Source organism: Hylobates moloch, unplaced genomic scaffold (genome assembly GCF_009828535.3).
Source record: "Hylobates moloch isolate HMO894 unplaced genomic scaffold, HMol_V3 SCAFFOLD_2, whole genome shotgun sequence".
NCBI lineage: Eukaryota > Metazoa > Chordata > Mammalia > Primates > Hylobatidae > Hylobates > Hylobates moloch.
In genome coordinates, this window is record NW_026652277.1 from 67,752,798 (window position 1) to 67,773,199 (window position 20,402).

Sequence of the window (20,402 nt, forward strand, 5' to 3'; positions counted from 1 at the left end):
AGCTGGGACTACAGGCGCCCAGCACCACGCTCGGCTAATTTTTTTGTATTTTTAGTAGAGACGGGGTTTCACCATGTTAGCCAGGATGGTCTTGATCTCCTGACCTCGTGATCTGCCCACCTTAGCCTCCCAAAGTCCCAGGATTACACGCATGAGCCACTGCGCCTGGCCAAGAGGCAGTAATGTTTTTATTATTTAGAACTGAGTCAAGTTATTCTTAATAATGTAGCAAAATGCATATGCATTTTGTTGTTTTTGAAGCAAATGCTTATACTTGATGTGTTTGATTTTTTTAAACAGTTCTAGAATTTAGGCATCCAAATGAATGTTTAGAATTTCTCCTTTACTAAAGACTCTTAGAGCTCATAGATTAAATTCAACAAATGGAAACCATTTTCTTACAAGAAAAAATGGAGAATAGATACTGTAAACTGATTCTCTTATCCTGGGCAGTTCTTTGGTTGATATTTGTTTCAGCTGATTTTCCCATGTTTCTTTTCTTTCTGGTCATTTAGTGTTTAATTTCATTAACCAGTTTATTTTTCTTGTGGGGGTTGGATATCTTCTAGGCCGAACAATGCCGCAAAATATCTGCCAGTTTACAGTCCCAAAGTCCCGAGCATCTCTTACCTGTGTTAATCCAAGCTGCCCAGCTCTGCCGTGAAAAGCAGCACACAAAAGCAATAGAGCTGCTTCAGGTAAAATAATTACTTGAATGAGGTGTCAGGCATTTGCAGCTTTGTTTCATTTTCATTGTGTTGTAATAACCTACTAGTATGTAAATTTAATGGGAAAACTAATCAGAAATGTACCACTACACAAATTTCAGTGTCATTTTAGTTAACTCTTGGGTTACAGCTTTGTTTTATATAAATTTCTATAATGTAAATATTTGTTATAAATGCGGAAGAATGCTGTTTTGTTTGGACATCTGTTTAACCTGAGTTAGGGGGTTGTTTAGGCATGTATAATTCCAGAACATACTTAACCTCTTTTGCAATAATCTGATCTCCAGTGAGTTCCACTCCAGAACCTCAATTATGGAGATACTGATTTTGTTTTTATCAACCCAAACCAGCTATTATATTGCATATTTAAATTTCTTGAACATAAACTACATTGGAAAGTTGGACAGGTACAATTAGGATCATCCTGACAGACAAAATTGCCTAACAGGGACGCTCAGTGAAGAGACACTGCCCCTTCTCTCCCCACAGCAAAAAAAAAAAAAAAAATCTGTTTAGTAATCTTTATTGTAGTTGACCCTTTGTGTCCTTGAGTTTTGCATCCAAGAATTCAACCAGCCATGGATTAAAAACATTTTGTGGGGGTCACCAGGCGTAGTGGCTTACGTCTGTAATCCCAGCACTTTGGGAGGCCCAATCAGGTGGATCATCTGAGGTCAGGAGTTTGAGACCAGCCTGGCCAACATGGTGAAACCCCATCTCTACTACTAAAAATACAAAAAATTAGCCGGGCATGGTGGCGCATTCCTGTTATTCCAGCTACTTGGGAGGCTGAGGCAGGAGAATCACTTGAACCTGGCAGGCGGAGGTTGCAGTGAGCCGAGATCACGCCACTGCCCTCCAGCCTGGGTGACAGAGCAAGACTCTGCCTCAGAAAAAAAAAGCACATTTCGAGGTTGGAAATGTATGACTGCCTCTGTACTGAACATATACAGACTTTAAAAATCATTACTCCCTAGATAATATAACAACTATATACATAGCATTTACATTGTATTAGGTATTATAAGTAATCTAGCAGTGATTTAAAATGTACAGGAGGATGTGTGTAAGTTATACGCAAATACTATACTTTTATGTAAGTATGTGAGCATCCTTGGATTTTGGAATGGGGGGTGGTTCTGGAAGCAATGCCCTGTGGCCGAGGGATGATGGATTTCTCTGTTAGTGACTTACAGAAAACTTGACATTATCGCACTTACTTTTAGAGCATACCTTTAAGAAAAACAGTAAGTATTGAATAAAAATTTTCCCAAGTTAAGATTTTGACCTGCAGCCAGAAGTTTAATATTTTAAAACTGGATTTAAAATCTTATGTAGCTAAGTAATTGTAATGTATACAATTAGTTGTGTAAATTAAATGTGATTTTTTTCCCCAAACTAAAAAAATTTAGGAATTTGCAGATCAGCATCCAGAAAATGCAGCTGAAATTAAGCTGACCATGGCACAGTTGAAAATTTCTCAAGGTATTATGGTTTTTGTCATTATTAAAATATTTTAACGAAAACATGTTTGGAATGATTCTGCAGTTGTGAACTATGTGATTTTAAGTTTTTTGTGTAATGGTAAAGCATAATAATTACTGTTTCAAACATGCATCTAGATTGTATGATCTCCAACAGATTTAGTAGTGAGGTAATTGCCCCTTTTCATGGATTATTCCTAAATTACTAGAATGATTGTCAGTCTATGCCTTGAAAGTTCTGAAGCAAAGGATTCCTCTCCTCCAAAAGACCATACATACCAGTCAAATTGCCTGAGTATGTCACATGCAGAAATGCTTATGTCTGTCACTTGGTAATATTTGTATGACTACTTTGCATCATAGTTTTCAGAATTTCTTAGCTTGGCCCGTAATCCTTACTTCATTTTACATTTTGCCACCAGTCTTTGGGCTTGGGGAAAGGTAATAGAATTTAACGAGAACTGATGTGTTTGAATTTTAAAACTGCCAATGTTTTTGTCTGTGATTTTCATCTAACTTTGAATATCTAGAGCCGTGTTGCCCAGTTTGGTAGTCACTAGCCACATATCGCTATTTTAAGTTTAAATTAGTTAAATGAAATTTTAAATTCAGTTCTTTGATTATGCTAGCCACATCTTAGAAGCTTAGTAGCTATATGCAGCTAGTGGCTACAATATTGGACAGCACAGATATAGGACATTTATATCATCACAAAAAGTTCTGTCGAACAGCTCTGGTATAGAATGTGGATTTTCAATGGGGGAGACAATTCTTCACAAAAATCTTAAATATTACAGTGACTGAAATGAAAATTCTATGAGTTGAAGGAGGGGAGTTGGCAGTTAGGGAAAAAATGTTTAAAATGTCCTTAGTAGGGCAATAATGAAAATAAGGTTGAGACACACTGCTGATCTCCCTCTTATCCAATTCTCACATTTCTTTACTTTCCTTGTCTCTTTTTCCTTCTCCTCAGCCCTGTCTTCTCTTCCTTGCCCTTTACTTGATCTTTCCTCCTCCTATGTTTAGTTTATGTTTTCAAGGATTATTTATTATCTTGAAATTACTGACAGTCTGTCATGGTTTTTTGTTTGTTTTTAAAGACTGGGTATTTTGAGTTATTGAGGTTTGCGGTGAATATAGAATCAGAATTTAACACCATAGGAAATTTTCCATTGCACTCATATCTACAGTAACATATATCAAGGCCTTTAGTGAAGGACCCCCCACCTTCAGGTTACAGCCCGAAAAAGAAGAAATAGAACTCAACAGACAGGGAGTTGGGAGACTTCTTTTCTGGTAGCAGCTCTGCCATTAACTTTCTTTGTGAGCTTAAGCAAGGTATATTATTTCTTTAGAACTCAATTTCCTTATCTCTAAATGAATAGAGTTCACCATCCCCAAGATCCCAAAGTTTATATGTTTAGCGGTGTTACAAAATATGAGTTATGGTTGCTTTCCTAAGGAAAAGTAGTGGGAGGAAGTAAAATTTCTTGTTTTTTTTTTTTTTCATAATATGTGTTCTTCTATGCAATGCTGATTTTGTTTATTCTCCTAAGGTAATATTTCTAAAGCATGTCTAATATTGAGAAGCATAGAAGAGTTAAAGCATAAACCAGGCATGGTGAGTTTAAAAAATTACAAAATTAAAAAGTAGTTGAATTGATAATTTATATGTCTAATGTATATTCACTTTATTTATATGTCTAATGTGCATTCACTTTAAGGTAGGAGTAGTAATTATAATAGTAATAGTTGTCTGGTATAAATTTAATTTCATTCTCTGCTCTGGTATTGGTTTCTTATTCAGTCAAATGTGCCAAGCACTATTTAGGCCTTATAGTATCACTGAAAGCCAACCTCAAATAATCTCAGATCTGTATAGGGAATTTCTTAGCCTATACCATTTTCATCAGTGTGATTTCTTTAAATTAGAACAATTTCGTAATAGTGGCCAACAAATTTAGTTTTTAGTTTTCTGATTATTCAAATATTGCAGGTTTCAATCATTAATACAGCTGTGAAAGCATCTTTTCCATAGTAGAAACTAATTCTGTAGTGGTGGTATGTGCATCTTTTGGACAGGGGCTGTTTTATTCATGTTTGCATTATCTAACATGGCCTCTGTGCAGTTGGCTCTGAGTAAATGTAATATGGTAGTGCTTTCCCTTGAAGATTCATATTTTAAGGATCATGCTGTAATTACTTTACCTTAGAGTCAAATACAGTATATGACTGAAAATAAAATATTTCTAAAATTTAATATATGGCCGCCTTTTACCTTTCAAGGAATGTATCCATTTCATTTAGGTTGCTGACTTTATTGGCATAAAAGTTCTTCATTTTATTTCTTTATTGTCCTTTTAATATCTATAGAACCGCTCTCATTCCTGATATTGGTTATTCATGTCTTTTTTTCTTTTTCCCTCTGATTAGCCTGGCCAGAGGTTTATCAGTTTTACTGATTGTTCTTAAAGATCCAGCTTTTTGTTTGTTTCCTTTCTATCCTCATCTCCTACTGCTCATCATCCCCCTCTCCCTCCACTCTAGCTATGTAGGCCTCCCTCCTGTCCCTCAGCCACACTAGGCACCCTTTTTACTGGCTTCAAACAGCTCATGCCACATGGGATTCATCATGAGAGTTGAGCCACTCTATGTATGCCTCACTGATCATACACTTAAATGTCCAGCAGTGTCTTATGGTATAAACATTTCTAAGGGCTTATTCTCAACTTCTGTACTTACCAAACCATTTGTGAACTGGCACTGCTTTAAAGGAAAGGTTTATTTTACAGATAACTACCTTGATATTTGGAAAACACAGTTGTTATGGTATTTCTAGAAGTAAAGTTACTATGTTCTCTAAAGGGGGTAGCTTTTATGATAAATCAGATATTAGCAGAGAGCTTTTATTTATTTCTTCAGTGTTTTTTATTTTCAAAAATGGTATTCTGGGAGTGAAGGGGGAGTTCACTAATTTATACCTTTGGCTGTGTAGGTGTCTGCATTAGTTACCATGTATAGCCATGAAGAAGATATTGATAGTGCCATTGAGGTCTTCACGCAAGCTATCCAGTGGTATCAAAACCATCAGGTAAATAAATGGAGTGAAATGTTATGAGAGCACGTTTTTACATAAAACTAAAGATGTAGTAGTGACAAAATTTAGGCAAACTGAAGTGTTAACACGTCACTATTTTAAAAGTGGAATACTACTTAGATTATCAAATGCATTTTTTTCAGTATACCAGATCCAAATTAAGTTATTAGAAATAAGCAATGGCTGCAAAATAGAAAAATATCTCATTTATATTTATTCAAGCTCCTTGCTGTATCTGTACATGCATTTGTGTATGTAATGTCAAGAAATAATAATAGTACATGATTGCATATTTAAGAGATCGTCTTAAATAGCTAGAGAGCCCATGGGTGGTAGTAATTAGTACAACAGTAATACATGGAATAGTTGTTCATCATGTCTCTATCTAGTAAGAATATTTTAATTTCCAGTATGGATCTCTGCATGGGCAGTATCCAACTTAAAATTATACATACGCTGTACAGGTGGCATTTATACTGTTAGTACTGTTAGCAGTGGAGGGTATCAGGGAAAGTATTATATTAAATTAAATTAATTATATATTAAATTAATGTTTGAGAACTATGATGGCATATCTTTAAGATTTGATTATTATAGGAGAATGTTTCAAGTTGTACACACTTAATAGATATAGGTTGTTTTCCAAATTCATCAATTGGTGATTACTTGTACCATTAATAATTTGTCCACCTGCTTTCCTCTACATGTGTGGATGATTTTGTTGTTTCAGGCATTCAGTGAAACATAAGATGAGGGATCTAATGCATAGGTGTATTTCTTAAAGGTCTAATGAATATAACTGCATGCACTTGCTAGATATTTAGCTTGAAACATTTTTTTTCTTTTTATTGAAACTGTAGCCAAAATCTCCTGCTCATTTGTCCTTGATAAGAGAAGCTGCAAACTTCAAACTCAAATATGGGCGGAAGAAGGAGGCAATTAGTGACCTACAACAGCTTTGGAAGTAAGCTCTGAAACGTGGAGTTGTAGAAATAACACATGTATTGCTGCTACTTGATATGAGGGAGTTACTTGTTTATATTACTTTCTCCAGTTTTTATAAACAGTTCAATAATTTTCTTATTTCTTCTTTTAGACAAAATCCAAAAGATATTCACACCCTGGCACAGCTTATTTCTGCTTACTCACTTGTAGATCCAGAGAAAGCCAAAGCGTATCCTTTTGATTGTTATTCCTTACAGCTCCTTAGTAGCACAATAGATCTCTTCTAATATCTGTGTTTTGACCAGAGCTTTTTCAATTGTAAACTGCAACTAACAAATCCTCCTTTTAACTAGTAAAACCAAAAAATGAGAATTTATTGATCAGTGTGATTGAAAAATGCGGCGATAGATCCAACTTAGGGTTCAGTTTCATCCAGAAGCAAAAATGAAGTCAGAAGGGTATAGCCTCTTTTCCTCCAGGTTCAAGTACAGCAGCAAGGAAAAGAAAAAGCATATTTTATGTGCTTATCTCAAATAGTTACTTGATAAGCGAATTCAGTGGCCTTATTGAGCTTCGATCATACGTGCTGCTCTAATCAGAGTGTGTTCCCAAAACTGAGGTGGGTTGGTGGATGCTAAGCAGTCACAAGTCATCAGCTTGATAGTTGTTTTGGAATGGAGTTTGTATTAAGCCACCACCTTGCTCCACATCACTGCGTTAAGGAATAGAGAATTAGATTATGACTCCTCATGTTCTCCTTTCAGAATACTGTATGTACTATATAATTGATATGACTTGTAATTGTTATTATGTAGAAGATTTAGGAACATTTTTTGCTTTTGTTGAAGGTCATCAAGAAAAGACAGTCTTACAGTGTCAATAGATACATTGGCAAACATATATATCTATATAAATGTGTGTGTTTGTGTATATTAAGTTCCTGAACTCCTGTTCTATCACAGTCTTAGTAAACATTTGCCATCGTCAGATAGTATGTCTCTAAAAGTAGATGTTGAGGCTCTTGAAAATTCTCCTGGTGCTACGTACCTTCGGAAGAAGGGTGGAAAAGTTACTGGAGATAGTCAACCAAAGGAACAAGGGTAATATTTTTCATTGTAACGTTCTCTAATGCTGATTTTAAATTAGACAAGGAATAAAAAATACATTCTCATAGAAATTTCATGTGAATAAAGTTCTAGTTCTTTTTGTTCCTTTTCCATTTCTTTCACTGTGCCCAGCTCTTTGTCCTTATTTCCTTCCCTTTTCCCTCAGCCCAAAATTAACCTCTGGTATTAATTTAATCTATTATTCCAGAAGTTTTTCTTTGTGTTTACACACACAGGTGGTTTACGAATATTTTCTTTAAATTGGCTTTTTTGTTTGTTTGTTTGTTTGTTGAGACAGAGTCTTGCTGTGTCTCCCAGGCTGGAGTACAGTGGCACAATCTTGGGTCAGTGCAGCTTCCGCCTCCCAGGTTCAAGCAATTCTGCCTCAGCCTCCCGAGTAGCTGGGACTGCAGGCTAATTTTTGTACATTTAGTAGAGACAGGGTTTCACCCTGTTGGCCAGGTTGGTCTTGAACTCCTGACCTCAAGTGATCCGCCTACTTCGGCCTCCCAAAGTGCTGGGCACCGCGCCCGGTTATTTTTTACAGAAGGAGGATTGTATTGTACTTAGTGTTTCCCAACTTGCTTTTATTTAATGAGTTTTAGAGACCTTTCCACGTACTAAAATGTGGACCTATTTCATCCTTTTTATGTATAACATTCCATAGGCTGGATGTGCCTTCCTTTACCTATAAGTTATTGTTGTACATTTAGTACATCATTTAGTATATGATTTCTTTTGCTGATTCGAAGAAAAGGTTAGTAGGCTTCATCTACTTACAAGAAGTCAGATTTTGACTCTTGTTTCTTCCATTGTCATCTTAAAAATATAGTTAGCAGAGACCTACAGTAAAATGTTTTAAGATTTTACTTTGGACTCAGAATGAATAGAGCATGGAAAAGATAAAACATTTCATTAGCTTTGTGACTTTCACAAGTTTTTACTACTTTCTCCTTTTTTGAATGCCTTTTGAAATCTAAATTTTTCCCTAACTTAAAAAAAACTCAGCAACAATGACTGATTTCTTTCTAACAAACTCTGCATTTCATAAAAAGCATTGTCGTTCTCATAATAACTTCCAAAACTTTTAATAAGGAATTGGAGTCTCAAAGAGGTTACATTGTTCCAAATTCCATTTCATCCTACAATTATAAATTCAGTCTGGGTTCTTAAATGGATTTTCAATTAAGTATGTTTACTATTTTTTTTTCTTCACCAAACAGGGTTGAATAACTACTAAGAACACGCAGTTTCTTCTTTAGCCTGGCATAGTAGCACTTGACTCTAGTTCCAGTTACTGGGAGGCTGAGGCGGGATGATTGCCTGATCCCAGGAGTTTGAGGCTCCAGTGAGCAGTGATTGCATCACTGCACCCCAACCTGAGTGACAGAGCAAGACCCCCCATCTCTAAAAATAATAAGTTTTTTAAAAGTTTTTTTAAAATAATCTCTGTTTCTTTTGTTTGTTCGTTTGTTTTCTCTTTTGAGACAGAGTCTTGCTCTGTTGCCCAGGCTGGAGTGCAGTGATGCAATCTTGGCTCACTGCAACCTCCGCCTCCTGGGTTCATGCAATTCTCCTGCCTCAGCCTCCTGAGTAGCTGGGACTACAGGCGCCCCCCATCACATCTGGCTAATTTTTGTATTTTTAGTAGAGACAGGGTTTCACTATGTCGGTCAGGCTGGTCCTGAACTCCTGACCTCAGGTGATCTACCCATCTTGGCCTCCCAAAGTGCTGAGATTACAGGCGTGAGCCACCGAGCCTGGCTTCTTTCTCTTTTTTCTTAGACAATCATTAAGATATACATTGACTTTTTAAGCTTCTAAGTTTCAGCACAGTATTTTCATTAGGCATTATTAATGCTCTTTATTTTATCTTATTAAAAGTTAGTATTTTGTTATACTAACTTTTGGATGCAAAGGTTTAGTTTCTTTTAACAATACGCTATGTGATAGGTTTATGCTAGGTGTTGACCAGAAAATAAATCATGGTACTTGCTCTCAAAAGAACTTGAGCCCTGACATGGTGGCTCATGCCTATAATCCCAGCACTTTGGGAGGACAAGGCAGGCGGACTACTTGAGGTCAGGAGTTCGAAACCAGCCTGGACAACATGGTGAAACCCCCATCTCTACTAAAAATACAAAAATTAGCCGGGCATAGTGACACATGTCTGTATTCCCAGCTATTTGGGAGGCTGAGGCAGGAGAATCACTTGAACCCAGGAGGTGGAGGTTGCAGTGAGCCAAAATTGCACCACTGCACTCCAGCCTTGGTGACAGAGTGAGACTCCGTCTAAAAAAAAAAGGAACTTGAGTCTAGCAGAAGGAAATATATTTAAACAGTAATTGCAATAAAGATTGCACCTGTTGTGATTATACAGGGCATAGAGGAGTACACCGGAGGGAATAGTCACTTCTTCCTGAGGATAGTGGGAAGTTAGGAGAGGCTTCATGGAGAAGATGATTGTGTTGACTCTGAGGAAGATGAGGACGAGGTAGGCAAAGGGTGAACTAAGGCAGAGAAATAAGAAATAGCAGAGAACCCTTGGGAAATTTTAGTATGGCTGTGGAGTATAATTTGTAGGGAGACAATTTAGAATACTATTGCACACTCTGGGTAAGAGATGAAACACTCAAGTAAGATACAGTATGTTGCATTTCTTATTTGGGGTATCCTGAGAGAACTTTCACAATTGAACGACTTGTAGAATGAATTTTTGGTAGGAATTGTTGTCTCACCTTTTTAGTTCACTGTTTCATATTTCTCGAGTTATATCAAATAAGAATATATAGAGAGATGTATTTTTATGTTTTTCTTTTTTCACTAGAGCTTTCAGAATGCTTTTTTTTTTTGAGACAGAGTCTTGCTTCATCGCCCAGGCTGGAGTGCAGTGGCGCAATCTCGCTCACTGCAACATCTGCCTCCCTGGTTCAAGTGGTTCTCCTGCCTCAGCCTCCCGAGTAGCTGAGATTACAGGCACGCACTGCCACACCCAGCTAATTTTTGTATTTTTAGTAGAGATGGGGTTTCACTATGTTGTCCAGGCTGGTCTGGAACTCCTGACCTCAGGTGATCCACCTGCCTTGGCCTCCCAGAGTGCTGGGATTACAGACATGAGCCACTGTTCCCAGCCACTTTCAGAATGTTTGACAATTATTTTGAAGTGTTTATTTTTATGCCCTTTTTAGTGCCTTTTTTGGTCAATGTACTTAATACAGATTTTACTTACTTAAAAAAATTAATAAACTCACAGGTTTAAAATACAAAAGATAAAAAAGTATAAGAGTAAGTAAAAAGTCTTCCAGCCGTGTCTACCCACCTCCCTCCCAGGGCCATAACCAATGTAACTTGTTTTGCATCTCCTTCCAGAGATAATCTTTGCATGTATCTTACCTACACATGTTCTTCTGGCAAAAAATTTATTCTGTAAAGTCTTGCCAAACAGAGAGTAACTAACCAAGGGATTGTAGATAGTCATGCTTGTGCAAATGACTTTTTACATAGACTTAATGTGTGCCACTGAAAAAATTTTTTCAGTGTAAACAGAATCTGTTTTCGAATTGTCACCTCTGTTTTCTAAACTACCTTCCAAAAATTATAGTATCTGAAGCTTAATTGACTTTAACCTGAATCAAATCTTAACAAGTTTGTTAGCTTTGGTGAGCTAATACCAAGTCTTAAACCATGTTTATGGTAAGTGCCCAACTATTATAGAGCACTTACTTAATGCTCTATAAATATTTTATCACAAAGATGGTAATGATTTTTTTTTTCTCTTTGTAGACAGGGAGATTTGAAAAAGAAGAAAAAGAAAAAGAAGGGTAAGGCATTAAAAAAAATCTTTATAAATTTTCTCCAAGATGAATGTTTGATTTTAGCCCTATATAGAAATACTTGGACATAAATATACCGCCCTCTCTTATATCTTTGAAAACTTTTTATCTTGACTATAGCTAACATTTAATTTTATTTTATTACTTTAAAGATTGCAATTCACCAGTTTGCCTAAATTCAAATTGTTGCTCCCTCTTTTACTCTGTGACTGTGGACAGGCTATTTAATATACCTGCCAGAGTTTTTCATATGTAAAATGGAATGTGATAGTACATATCTTGTAGTATTAAATCAGATACTACGTGTAAAGTTCTTAGAGTGGTGCCTGGCACAAAAGTAAGCCCTTAAACATTTTGATGTTTCTGCTACACATAACTACAAAATTCCATCAAACTAGCTTAAGAAAATTTACCGTTTATAAAGTTGGCAGTCTAGAGGAATGTTAGTATCAAGGTTGGTTGACTTAGTGTTTTTACCTCTTTGTTCTGCTGTCCACAAAACAGAATCCCATTAGAGTCATACGATATATATTGGAAACAGTCAGGGCCACATACTTGTCATTTATATCCATCACAACAAAGAAGCCCTTTCCAGACTTGGCAAGTATTTCTCATTAATCTGATTGGGCCAAGTAGGTCAATGTCCAGCCTTGAATTATTAACCAGAGAAACAGTGTGCATTGATTGGCTTGGAATGTGGCTTTAATCTCTGGAAAAATTGGGTGGCATTACCTTGCTTGATTCTACCTAGTCAGATGTTATCCTTGGAGCCATCCAAGTTCCTGAGGTTTTGAGGAATCTGTGATATAAATCAGGTTATTTCTTGATATTGCTCTCTGCCATCTTAGGATACAGGTTTCCCAAGGCTTAGCTAAGTTTATTATTACTCCTCCATCTGTTTTCTAGCTACCAAAATTTTATTGACAATATCTTTTCTTCTGTTCTTCCTTTAATGTGTTTTATTACCATTTTAGTGGAGTTTGAGGAAGGTACACAAGCTAATGTTTGTATCCATTTCACTTTCTTTAACTGGAAGTCTTATTGGTTCTTTTGTCACAGTACTTGAAAATTGGCAAACATTTAATATTTGTTTTGTGCATTAGTAATACTGCAAGGAAACAGCTGATGACTGTAGATGGTAATAACCTAAAATTTTACTTTCTTTTCTATTTTTATAGTTTCCAGATTAATATTTTTTAAAATTTACAAGTGATATATGCTCATTCTAAAAACAAAGGTAGTTGATATCTATCATTATAGAATGGCATAAAGAGTGTCAAATTCCCTGCCCAAAATTCATGCTCCTGGCTGGGCATGGTGGCTCACACCTGTAATCCCAGCACTTTGGGAGGCCAAGGTGGGTGGATCATTTGAGGTCAGGAGTTTGAGACCAGCCTGGCCAACCTGGTGAAACCCCATCTCTACTAAAAATACAAAAATTAGCTGAGCAGTACTCATGCGTGCCTGTAATCCCAGCTACTCGGGAGGCTGAGGCAGGAGAATCGCCTGAACCCGGGAGGCCAAGGTTGCAGTGAGTCGAGATCGCACCACTGCACTCCAGCCTGGTGACAGAGTGAGACCCTGTCCCTGCCCCCAAAAAAAAGCATGCTCCCAGAGACAATTACTTAACTTTTTTATGTGTGTGTATATGTATATATAGAATCAAACATATATCATTAGGTACTCAAAGTTTTTGTAAAATTGTTTTGAACATAATATAATTTGTTTTAATCTTCTACTTTAGACTGAATTGTGAAGAACATTTTTTCCAAATTAATAGATGCACTTCACTTTATTTTTTATTTTATTTATTTTTTTATTTTTATTTTTATTTTATTTTATCTTTTTGAGACGGAGTCTCGCTCTGTCGCCCAGGCTGGAGTGCAGTGGCGCTATCTCGGCTCACTGCAAGCTCTGCCTCCCAGGTTCACGCCATTCTCCTGCCTCAGCCTCCCAAGTAGCTGGGACTGCAGGCGCCCCCCCACCATGCCCAGCTAATTTTTTGTATTTTTAGTAGAGATGGGATTTCACCGTGTTAGCCAGGATGGTCTCGATCTCCTCACCTCGTGATCCGCCTGCCTTGGCCTCCCAAAGTGCTGGGATTGCAGGCGTGAGCCACTGCGCCCGGCCTGCACTTCAGTTTTTAACCAATTGAATAGCTTGCTATAATGGGGCATATTATAATGTAATCATCTTCACTGATAGACATTTAAGTTATTTTGCCATCTTAAAGAATATCAGCCCACCCATACCTTGCCCTATCCATCTTTAAAAAAAAAAGAAAAAGAGTATCACCGAGAATGTTCTGTTCTTAACTTTGTATCTCTTGGGTTTCTGCAGGATAGATTTCTGGAAGTCTATAAATTTCTAATGGTACTGCCAGATTAAATTGCTTTCCACAAAGGCTATATACCAGTATACACTTCCCCTAGTAAAGTGTTGGTGAGTGCTTCTCACCATTTCACCAACACTGGGTATTACTGCTTTTAGTATTTACAAGTCTGATAGAGTTTTTTACCCTTCTCATTTTTAATTAGTGAGGGTGAACATCTGTTCAGAAGATGAATGACTTTCCTTTCTCCTAGCCTATCTTAATTATAACTGAGTCCATTTTTCTTTGAGTGGTTTATATAGCAGGAATTCTTTCTATATTAAGGATTTTTTCCACTCTATTATATAGTTTGTATTTTAAATTTTTTCTTAGAAATATATTTTTTACTAAATGAAGATTTTAAAATTTTTGTATGGATGTATCTGTGAAGTCTTTTTCTTTATGGTCTCTGAATTTTTTTGTCATGCTGAGAAATAAGGCCTTTTCCCCCTTCGATAACATTCAACACCCCTTCATGCGAAAAACTCTCAATAACTAGGTATTGATGAAACGTATCTCAAAATAATAAGAACTATTTATGACAAGCCCACAGCCAATATCATACTGAATGAGCAAAAGCTGGAAGCATTCCCTTTGAAAACTGGCACAAGACAAGGATGCCCTCTCTCACCGCTTCTATTCAACATAATATTGGAAGTTCTGGCCAGGGCAATCAGGCAAGAGAAAGAAATAAAGGATATTCAAATAAAAAGGAAGTCAAGTTGTCTCTGTTTGCAGATGACATGATTGTATATTTAGAAAACCCCATCGTCTCATCTTCTCAGCCCAAAATCTCCTTAAGCTGATAAGCAACTTCAGCAAAGTCTCAGGACACAAAATCAATGTGCAAAAATCACAAGCATTCCTGTACACCAATAGTAGACAAGCAGAGAGCCAAATCATGAGTGAACTCCCGTTCACAGTTGCTACAAAAGAATAAAATACCTAGGAATACAACTAACAAGGGATGTGAAGGACCTCTTCAAGGAGAACTACAAACCACTGCTCAAGGAAATAAGAGAGGACACAAACAAATGGAAGAACATTCCATGCTCATGGATGGGAAGAATCAATATCGTGAAAATGGCCATACTGCCCAAAGTAATTTGTAGATTGAATGCTATCTCCATCAAGCTGCCATTGACTTTCTTCACAGAATTAGAAAAAAACTACTTTAAATTTCATATGGAACCAAAAAAGAACCCCTATGGCCAAAACAGTCCCAAGCAAAGAGAACAAAGCTGGAGGCATCACGCTACCTGACTTCAAACTATTACTACAAGGCTACAGTAACCAAAACAGCATGGTACTGGTACCAAAACAGGTATGTAGACCAATGGAACAAAATAGAGGCCTCAGAAATAACACCACACATCTACAACCATCTGATCTTTGACAAACGTGACAAAAGCAATGGGGAAAGGATTCTAGCCATATGCAGAAAACAAACTGGACCCCTTCCTTACAGCTTATACAAAAATTAACTCACGATGGATTAAAGACTTAAACATAAGACCTAAAACCATAAAAACCCTAGAAGAAAACCTAGACAATACCATTCAGGACATACGCATGGGCAAGAACTTCATGACTAAAACACCAAAAGCAATGGCAACAAAAGCCAAAATTGACAAATGGGATCTAATTAAACTAAAGAGCTTCTGCACAGCAAAAGAAGCTATCATCAGAGTAAACAGGCAACCTACAGAATGGGAGAAAATTTTGCAATCCATCTGACAAAGGGCTAATATCCAGAATCAACAAAGAACTTCAATAAATTTCAAGAAAAAACCCCATCAAAAAGTGGGCGAAGGATATGAACAGACACTTCTCAAAAGTGCCATTTATGTGGCCAAGAAACATGAAAAAAAGCTCATCATCACTGGTGATTAGAGAAATGCAAATCAAAACTACAGTGAAATACCATCTCATACCAGTTAGAATGGCGATCATTAAAAAGTCAGGAAACAACAGATGCTGGAGAGGATGTGGAGAAATAGGAACACTTTTACATTGTTGGTGGGAGTGTAAATTAGTTTAGCCATTGTGGAAGACAGTGTGGCAATTCCTCAACGACCTAGAATCAGAAATACCATTTAACCCAGCAATCCCATTACTAGTTATATACCCAAAGGATTATAAATCATTCTGCTATAAAGACACATGCACACTTATGTTTATTGCAGCAGTATTCACATTAGCAAAGACTTGGAACCAACCCAAATGCCCAACAATGATAGAGTGGATAAAGAAAATGTGGCACATATACACCATGGAAAACTATACAGCCATAAAAAACGATGAGTTCATATCCTTTGCAGGGACATGGATGAAGCTGGAAACCATCATTCTCAGCAAACTAACACAGGAACAGAAAACCAAACACCACATGTTCTCACTCATAAGTGGGAGTTGAACAATGAGAACACATGGACACAGGGAGGGGAATATCACACACCAGGCCTGTTGGGGGGCGGTGGGAGGCTAGGGGAGGGATAGCATTAGGAGAAATACCTAATGTAGATGATGGGTTGATGGGTGCAGCAAACCACCATGGCACGTGTATACCTATAACAAACCTGCACGTTCTGCACATGTATCCCAGAACTTAAAGTATAATAATTTTTTTAAAAAAGACCATTTTGCCTGCTAGATTATACAAACTAAACTTTCTCAGATAAATTCATTTCCATTTTAATGTTATTTATTCCCAGGCTTAGAGACATTATTGAAACAAACTATCTTGAAAATATTATGACACATCTCTCATTTCTTTATAATCGTTATGCAGGAAAATTGCCTAAGAATTATGACCCAAAAGTTACCCCAGATCCAGAAAGATGGCTGCCAATGCGAGAACGTTCTTACTACCGGGGAAGAAAGAAGGGTAAAAAGAAGGATCAGATTGGAAAAGGGACCCAGGGAGCAACTGCAGGAGCTTCATCTGAACTGTAAGTTATTGCTCCATAATTGAGGGCACTTAGAACATACACCGTTTCTAGATTGACTCAAGGCTATTAGTGAGAATTTGTTAATATAAAGTATGAGAAATGTAGTGATGTATCTCTGATAAATGTTTATACTACACTTATGTAAATGAAAGAAAATATATTGCCTTTTTAGACTAGTTTTTCCTTTAGTTTTTACAATTCAGTCAAATAGTTTTAAGTACTTACAATATAATCAAATATATATTGTGAAATATATATAGTAAAAACTATTTGTATTATAAAAACTAAAGAAAAGTCTCAAAAGGCAACTAAATACACTGAGTCATTCAACTAAATAAATATCTAGATAAACAGATGTAAATAAATAATATGACTAGAAAGAAGTGTTAGAAATATTAATATGTTCTACATGGTGGATGATAGGTTATTTTAAAAAATTTTTCTGGCCGGGCGCAGTAGCTCACACCTGTAATCCCAGCACTTTGGGAGGCCAAGGCAGGCAGATCACTTGAGGTTGCTAGTTCAAGAACAGCCTGGCCTGAGATGGCACCACTGCACTCCAGCCTGGGCACCACTGCACTCTAGCCTGAGGGACAGAGCAAGACTCTGTCTCAAAAAAAAAAATTTATTTTCTACGCTTTCTAAAACTTGGCATGTGTACTGTGTTTTACTTTTCTTCAATAAAAACAGTGAAAATGTTATTCAAAAGAAAAGTCGATAGGGTGTTGGGGAGCTTACCTTGAAAGAAGTAGAAAATGTGTGGGAGATTGTTAAGTGTGATAAGTAAAACCCATGTACATACATTTTTGTACTCTTCCTTTGTTGAATATATGAGTGACCAAAAATCTGATGATTTCAGGGATGCCAGTAAAACTGTGAGCAGCCCACCCACCTCCCCAAGACCTGGCAGTGCTGCAACAGTATCTGCCTCTACGAGTAACATCATACCCCCAAGACACCAGAAACCTGCAGGGGCTCCAGCAGCAAAAAAGAAACAGCAACAGAAAAAGAAGAAAGGTGGAAAAGGTGGCTGGTGATGAGAATATTCTTGTTGCAGGCTGTTTTTAAACTAGTGTCAGTGACACTAGGAATATAATAAAGGTAACACAGCAAGAAGCACAGAACTGCTCCCTCTGCATCTCCATATTTTCATAATTTCTTGTGTTTCAAATAGGGAAACATCTTCCTCAAAGTCTGCCTAGTGAGATATGGCCTACTGGTTGCCTCATAGCTTTGTACAGATTATGAGGACTGAAAATAATTGGGCATTTACCCATCTTGGTATCTGTTGTATCCTTTATCTGTGTGTGCTGATTCGATCTTTTTTCAGTTTCACATACCTTATCTAAGGTTTCCCAGGATTTAAACAGAAACTACTTCTATGATTTCAGCTGGAGTCTGAAGATACTTGTTTCTGTTCAAGTCCCACTTTAAATTATGTCTTAGTAGGCCTTAGGAGACTGAAAGTGGAATCTTCTGAGCATTCCTAAATATCTGCTTAGAAATATCATGTGATAAAGAGGGACCTTCTTAATACACTGATGTTCTTCACTAAATGGATGGCCACAAGAAAAATAAAGAAAATGTCTTAAATAATTTAACCATAAATTTTCTGTCATGTGATACTGGAATATGGGATACTTTTCATGTTTATATATATATATGTATATATATATATATGAACACGAAACATACATACATATATATATATATATATGGCTCCTTTGTGCCCCATGTCATTTTCAGATTATGGTAACGTGCTGATACAGCACCATGAAAGAACTCAAGGAAAATATATCAATGTAAGAAGTTCGCTCTTAGACCTAGTGTTCTGAGGTCAGATGGGTTTGGACTGTCTCAATCAGAAAGATTAATGACTGTTATCAAGAACATGAACACTGGCTTCCTACATAGAGAGGAAATCAGTATCTGAGTTGCATACCAGTCAGTATTAAAATCTAACAGGTCTGTTTGGCCCATTGATAGATACTCAAACGGTGTCTCCTCCTGGTTATGGATTTTGACCATTGATTACCTTTCTCAATGTAATGAAGTATTTTACAGTCAATTTGTGGTGTAAATGTTGCTCTTGTCTTTCCTTGCTTACAAACTACTTTCACATTGAACAGCTGTGAGACAGATACATTGAGATGCCTGCCCTTGTTAGTATTCATTTTATGCTGCCCAAGATATCATTTAATTTAGACTTACAAGTATTTCCTTGTGATTATATTACTCTGTCCTTGTTAATAAAGTGCTGCTGTGTTTGACTCTGAACGTACTACCAAAACTTCTTCAAAGAGTTTTTTATAAAAGACTTTCCTCCTTTACAAGAAAGAAGTGGGGTGCTGCCTTTCCGTTTAGTAAAAGCAGAATCTGCAGTGGCATCTAAAAAGATCCTTTTTAAATACAAATGATGTACTGTGGCATAATCATTTTTTGAGCTCTACAGAGAACAGTGTTTTGGTAATAGTGGCAGATATTTATTCCTTCTGAATATATACCCCATTATAGGAATAACTGTTACTTATTCAGGATTCCATCATTGAAAATTTTGACCCAAGGCACAGCAGTGAAATTTACAGTTCTCAATTTAGTTGTCATTTTTAGTAGACAACTAAAAATGTCTTGACAGGCATTGGTATTATTGTATTGACAGGCATTGGTATTATTAGTCATTGCTAAGTACTGAAACTTCAGTTCAAATAAGTTTTAATTGTCAAATGAAGTATAAACACGTGAACTTTCTAGAAATATTTCCTCTTTTGGATAGGTCTTTAACCAGTTCATATATATACTTTGTCAAATATATGGATGTGTATGTGTACATTTATAAGAACCAGTATGGATACATCCATTCACTGTGGTACATTTTAAAATAAAATATTTTAGCAGCGAATATGGATTAAGGTGTTTTGGGTGTTGGCATTTTATGGAGGACTTCCTGGTTAGTATAACCAAGAATTTTCTTTTAAGCTGAGTATCAAAATTGTGTGTACTGTCCCTCTTAGCAAACCCATAAAACTAATCTAATGGGATTGAGAGAACCCAGTGTAAACTTACTGAAAATTCATCTTGGTGTGTGTATAAACAGAAGTAAACCTTTGAAAAAGTCATTAAGCATAGCAATTCCAATGCTATTGGGAACAGCCAACCTTAAAAATCATTGCATCACTCAAGCCTTCTGGAACCTGCCATTCATTGTTCCTTACAAGTCTATTTGAAACAGATACAATGAAGGAAGATAAGTTTATTACATTAAAAAATAATTGTGGCCAGGCACGGTGGCTCGCACCTGTAATCCCAGCACTTTGGGAGGCCGAGGCAGGCAGGTCACCTCAGGTCAGAAGTTCGAGACCAGCCTGACCAACGTGGAGAAACCCCGTCTCTACCAAAAATACAAAATTAGCCGGGCATGGTGGCTCATGCCTGTAATCCCAGCTACGTGCGAGGCTGAGGCAAGAGAATCGCTTGAACCTGGGAGGTAGAGGTTGCAGTGAGCTGAGATCGCACCATTGCACTCCAGCCTGGGCAACGAGTGAAACTCCATCTCAAAAAATAATAATAATAATTGTGCTGGACGGCTGCGGTGGCTCATGCCTGTAATCCCAGCACTTTGGGAGGCCCAATCAGGCGGATTACCTGAAGTCAGGAGTTCGAGACCAGCCTGGCCAACATGGTGAAACCCCGTCTCTACTAAAAATACGAAAATTAGCTGGGCATGGTGGCACACGCCTGTAATCCCAGCTACTCGGGAGGCTGAGGCAGGAGAATTGCTTGAGCCCAGGAGGTGGAAGTTGCAGTGAGCCGAGATTGTGCCACTGCACTCCAGCCTGGCTGACAGAGCGAGACTGTCTCAAAAAATAAATAATTGTGCTAAAGTGAAA

At 37.1% G+C, this 20,402-nt stretch overlaps 1 protein-coding gene across 2 annotated transcripts in view; it reads left to right on the top strand.

Annotated features, from left to right (window-relative positions):
• SRP72 (signal recognition particle 72) overlaps positions 1-18,792 on the top strand; it is a 36,175-nt gene extending 17,383 nt beyond the window's left edge. The window contains exons 10-19 of one of the 2 annotated variants that reach the window (XM_032151510.2): positions 570-698; positions 2,141-2,213; positions 3,769-3,833; positions 5,208-5,303; positions 6,170-6,273; positions 6,406-6,483; positions 7,217-7,354; positions 11,144-11,181; positions 16,356-16,515; positions 17,375-18,792. In XM_032151510.2, the coding sequence (XP_032007401.1) occupies positions 570-698; positions 2,141-2,213; positions 3,769-3,833; positions 5,208-5,303; positions 6,170-6,273; positions 6,406-6,483; positions 7,217-7,354; positions 11,144-11,181; positions 16,356-16,515; positions 17,375-17,552 (1,059 nt within the window). In that variant the 3' untranslated portion in view covers positions 17,553-18,792. Of the gene's footprint in view, positions 1-569; positions 699-2,140; positions 2,214-3,768; positions 3,834-5,207; positions 5,304-6,169; positions 6,274-6,405; positions 6,484-7,216; positions 7,355-9,740; positions 10,088-11,143; positions 11,182-16,355; positions 16,516-17,374 lie in introns of those variants that run through there. The other variant, XM_058434457.1, reaches the window with a different exon arrangement.
• The last annotated feature ends 1,610 nt before the right edge of the window (positions 18,793-20,402 follow it).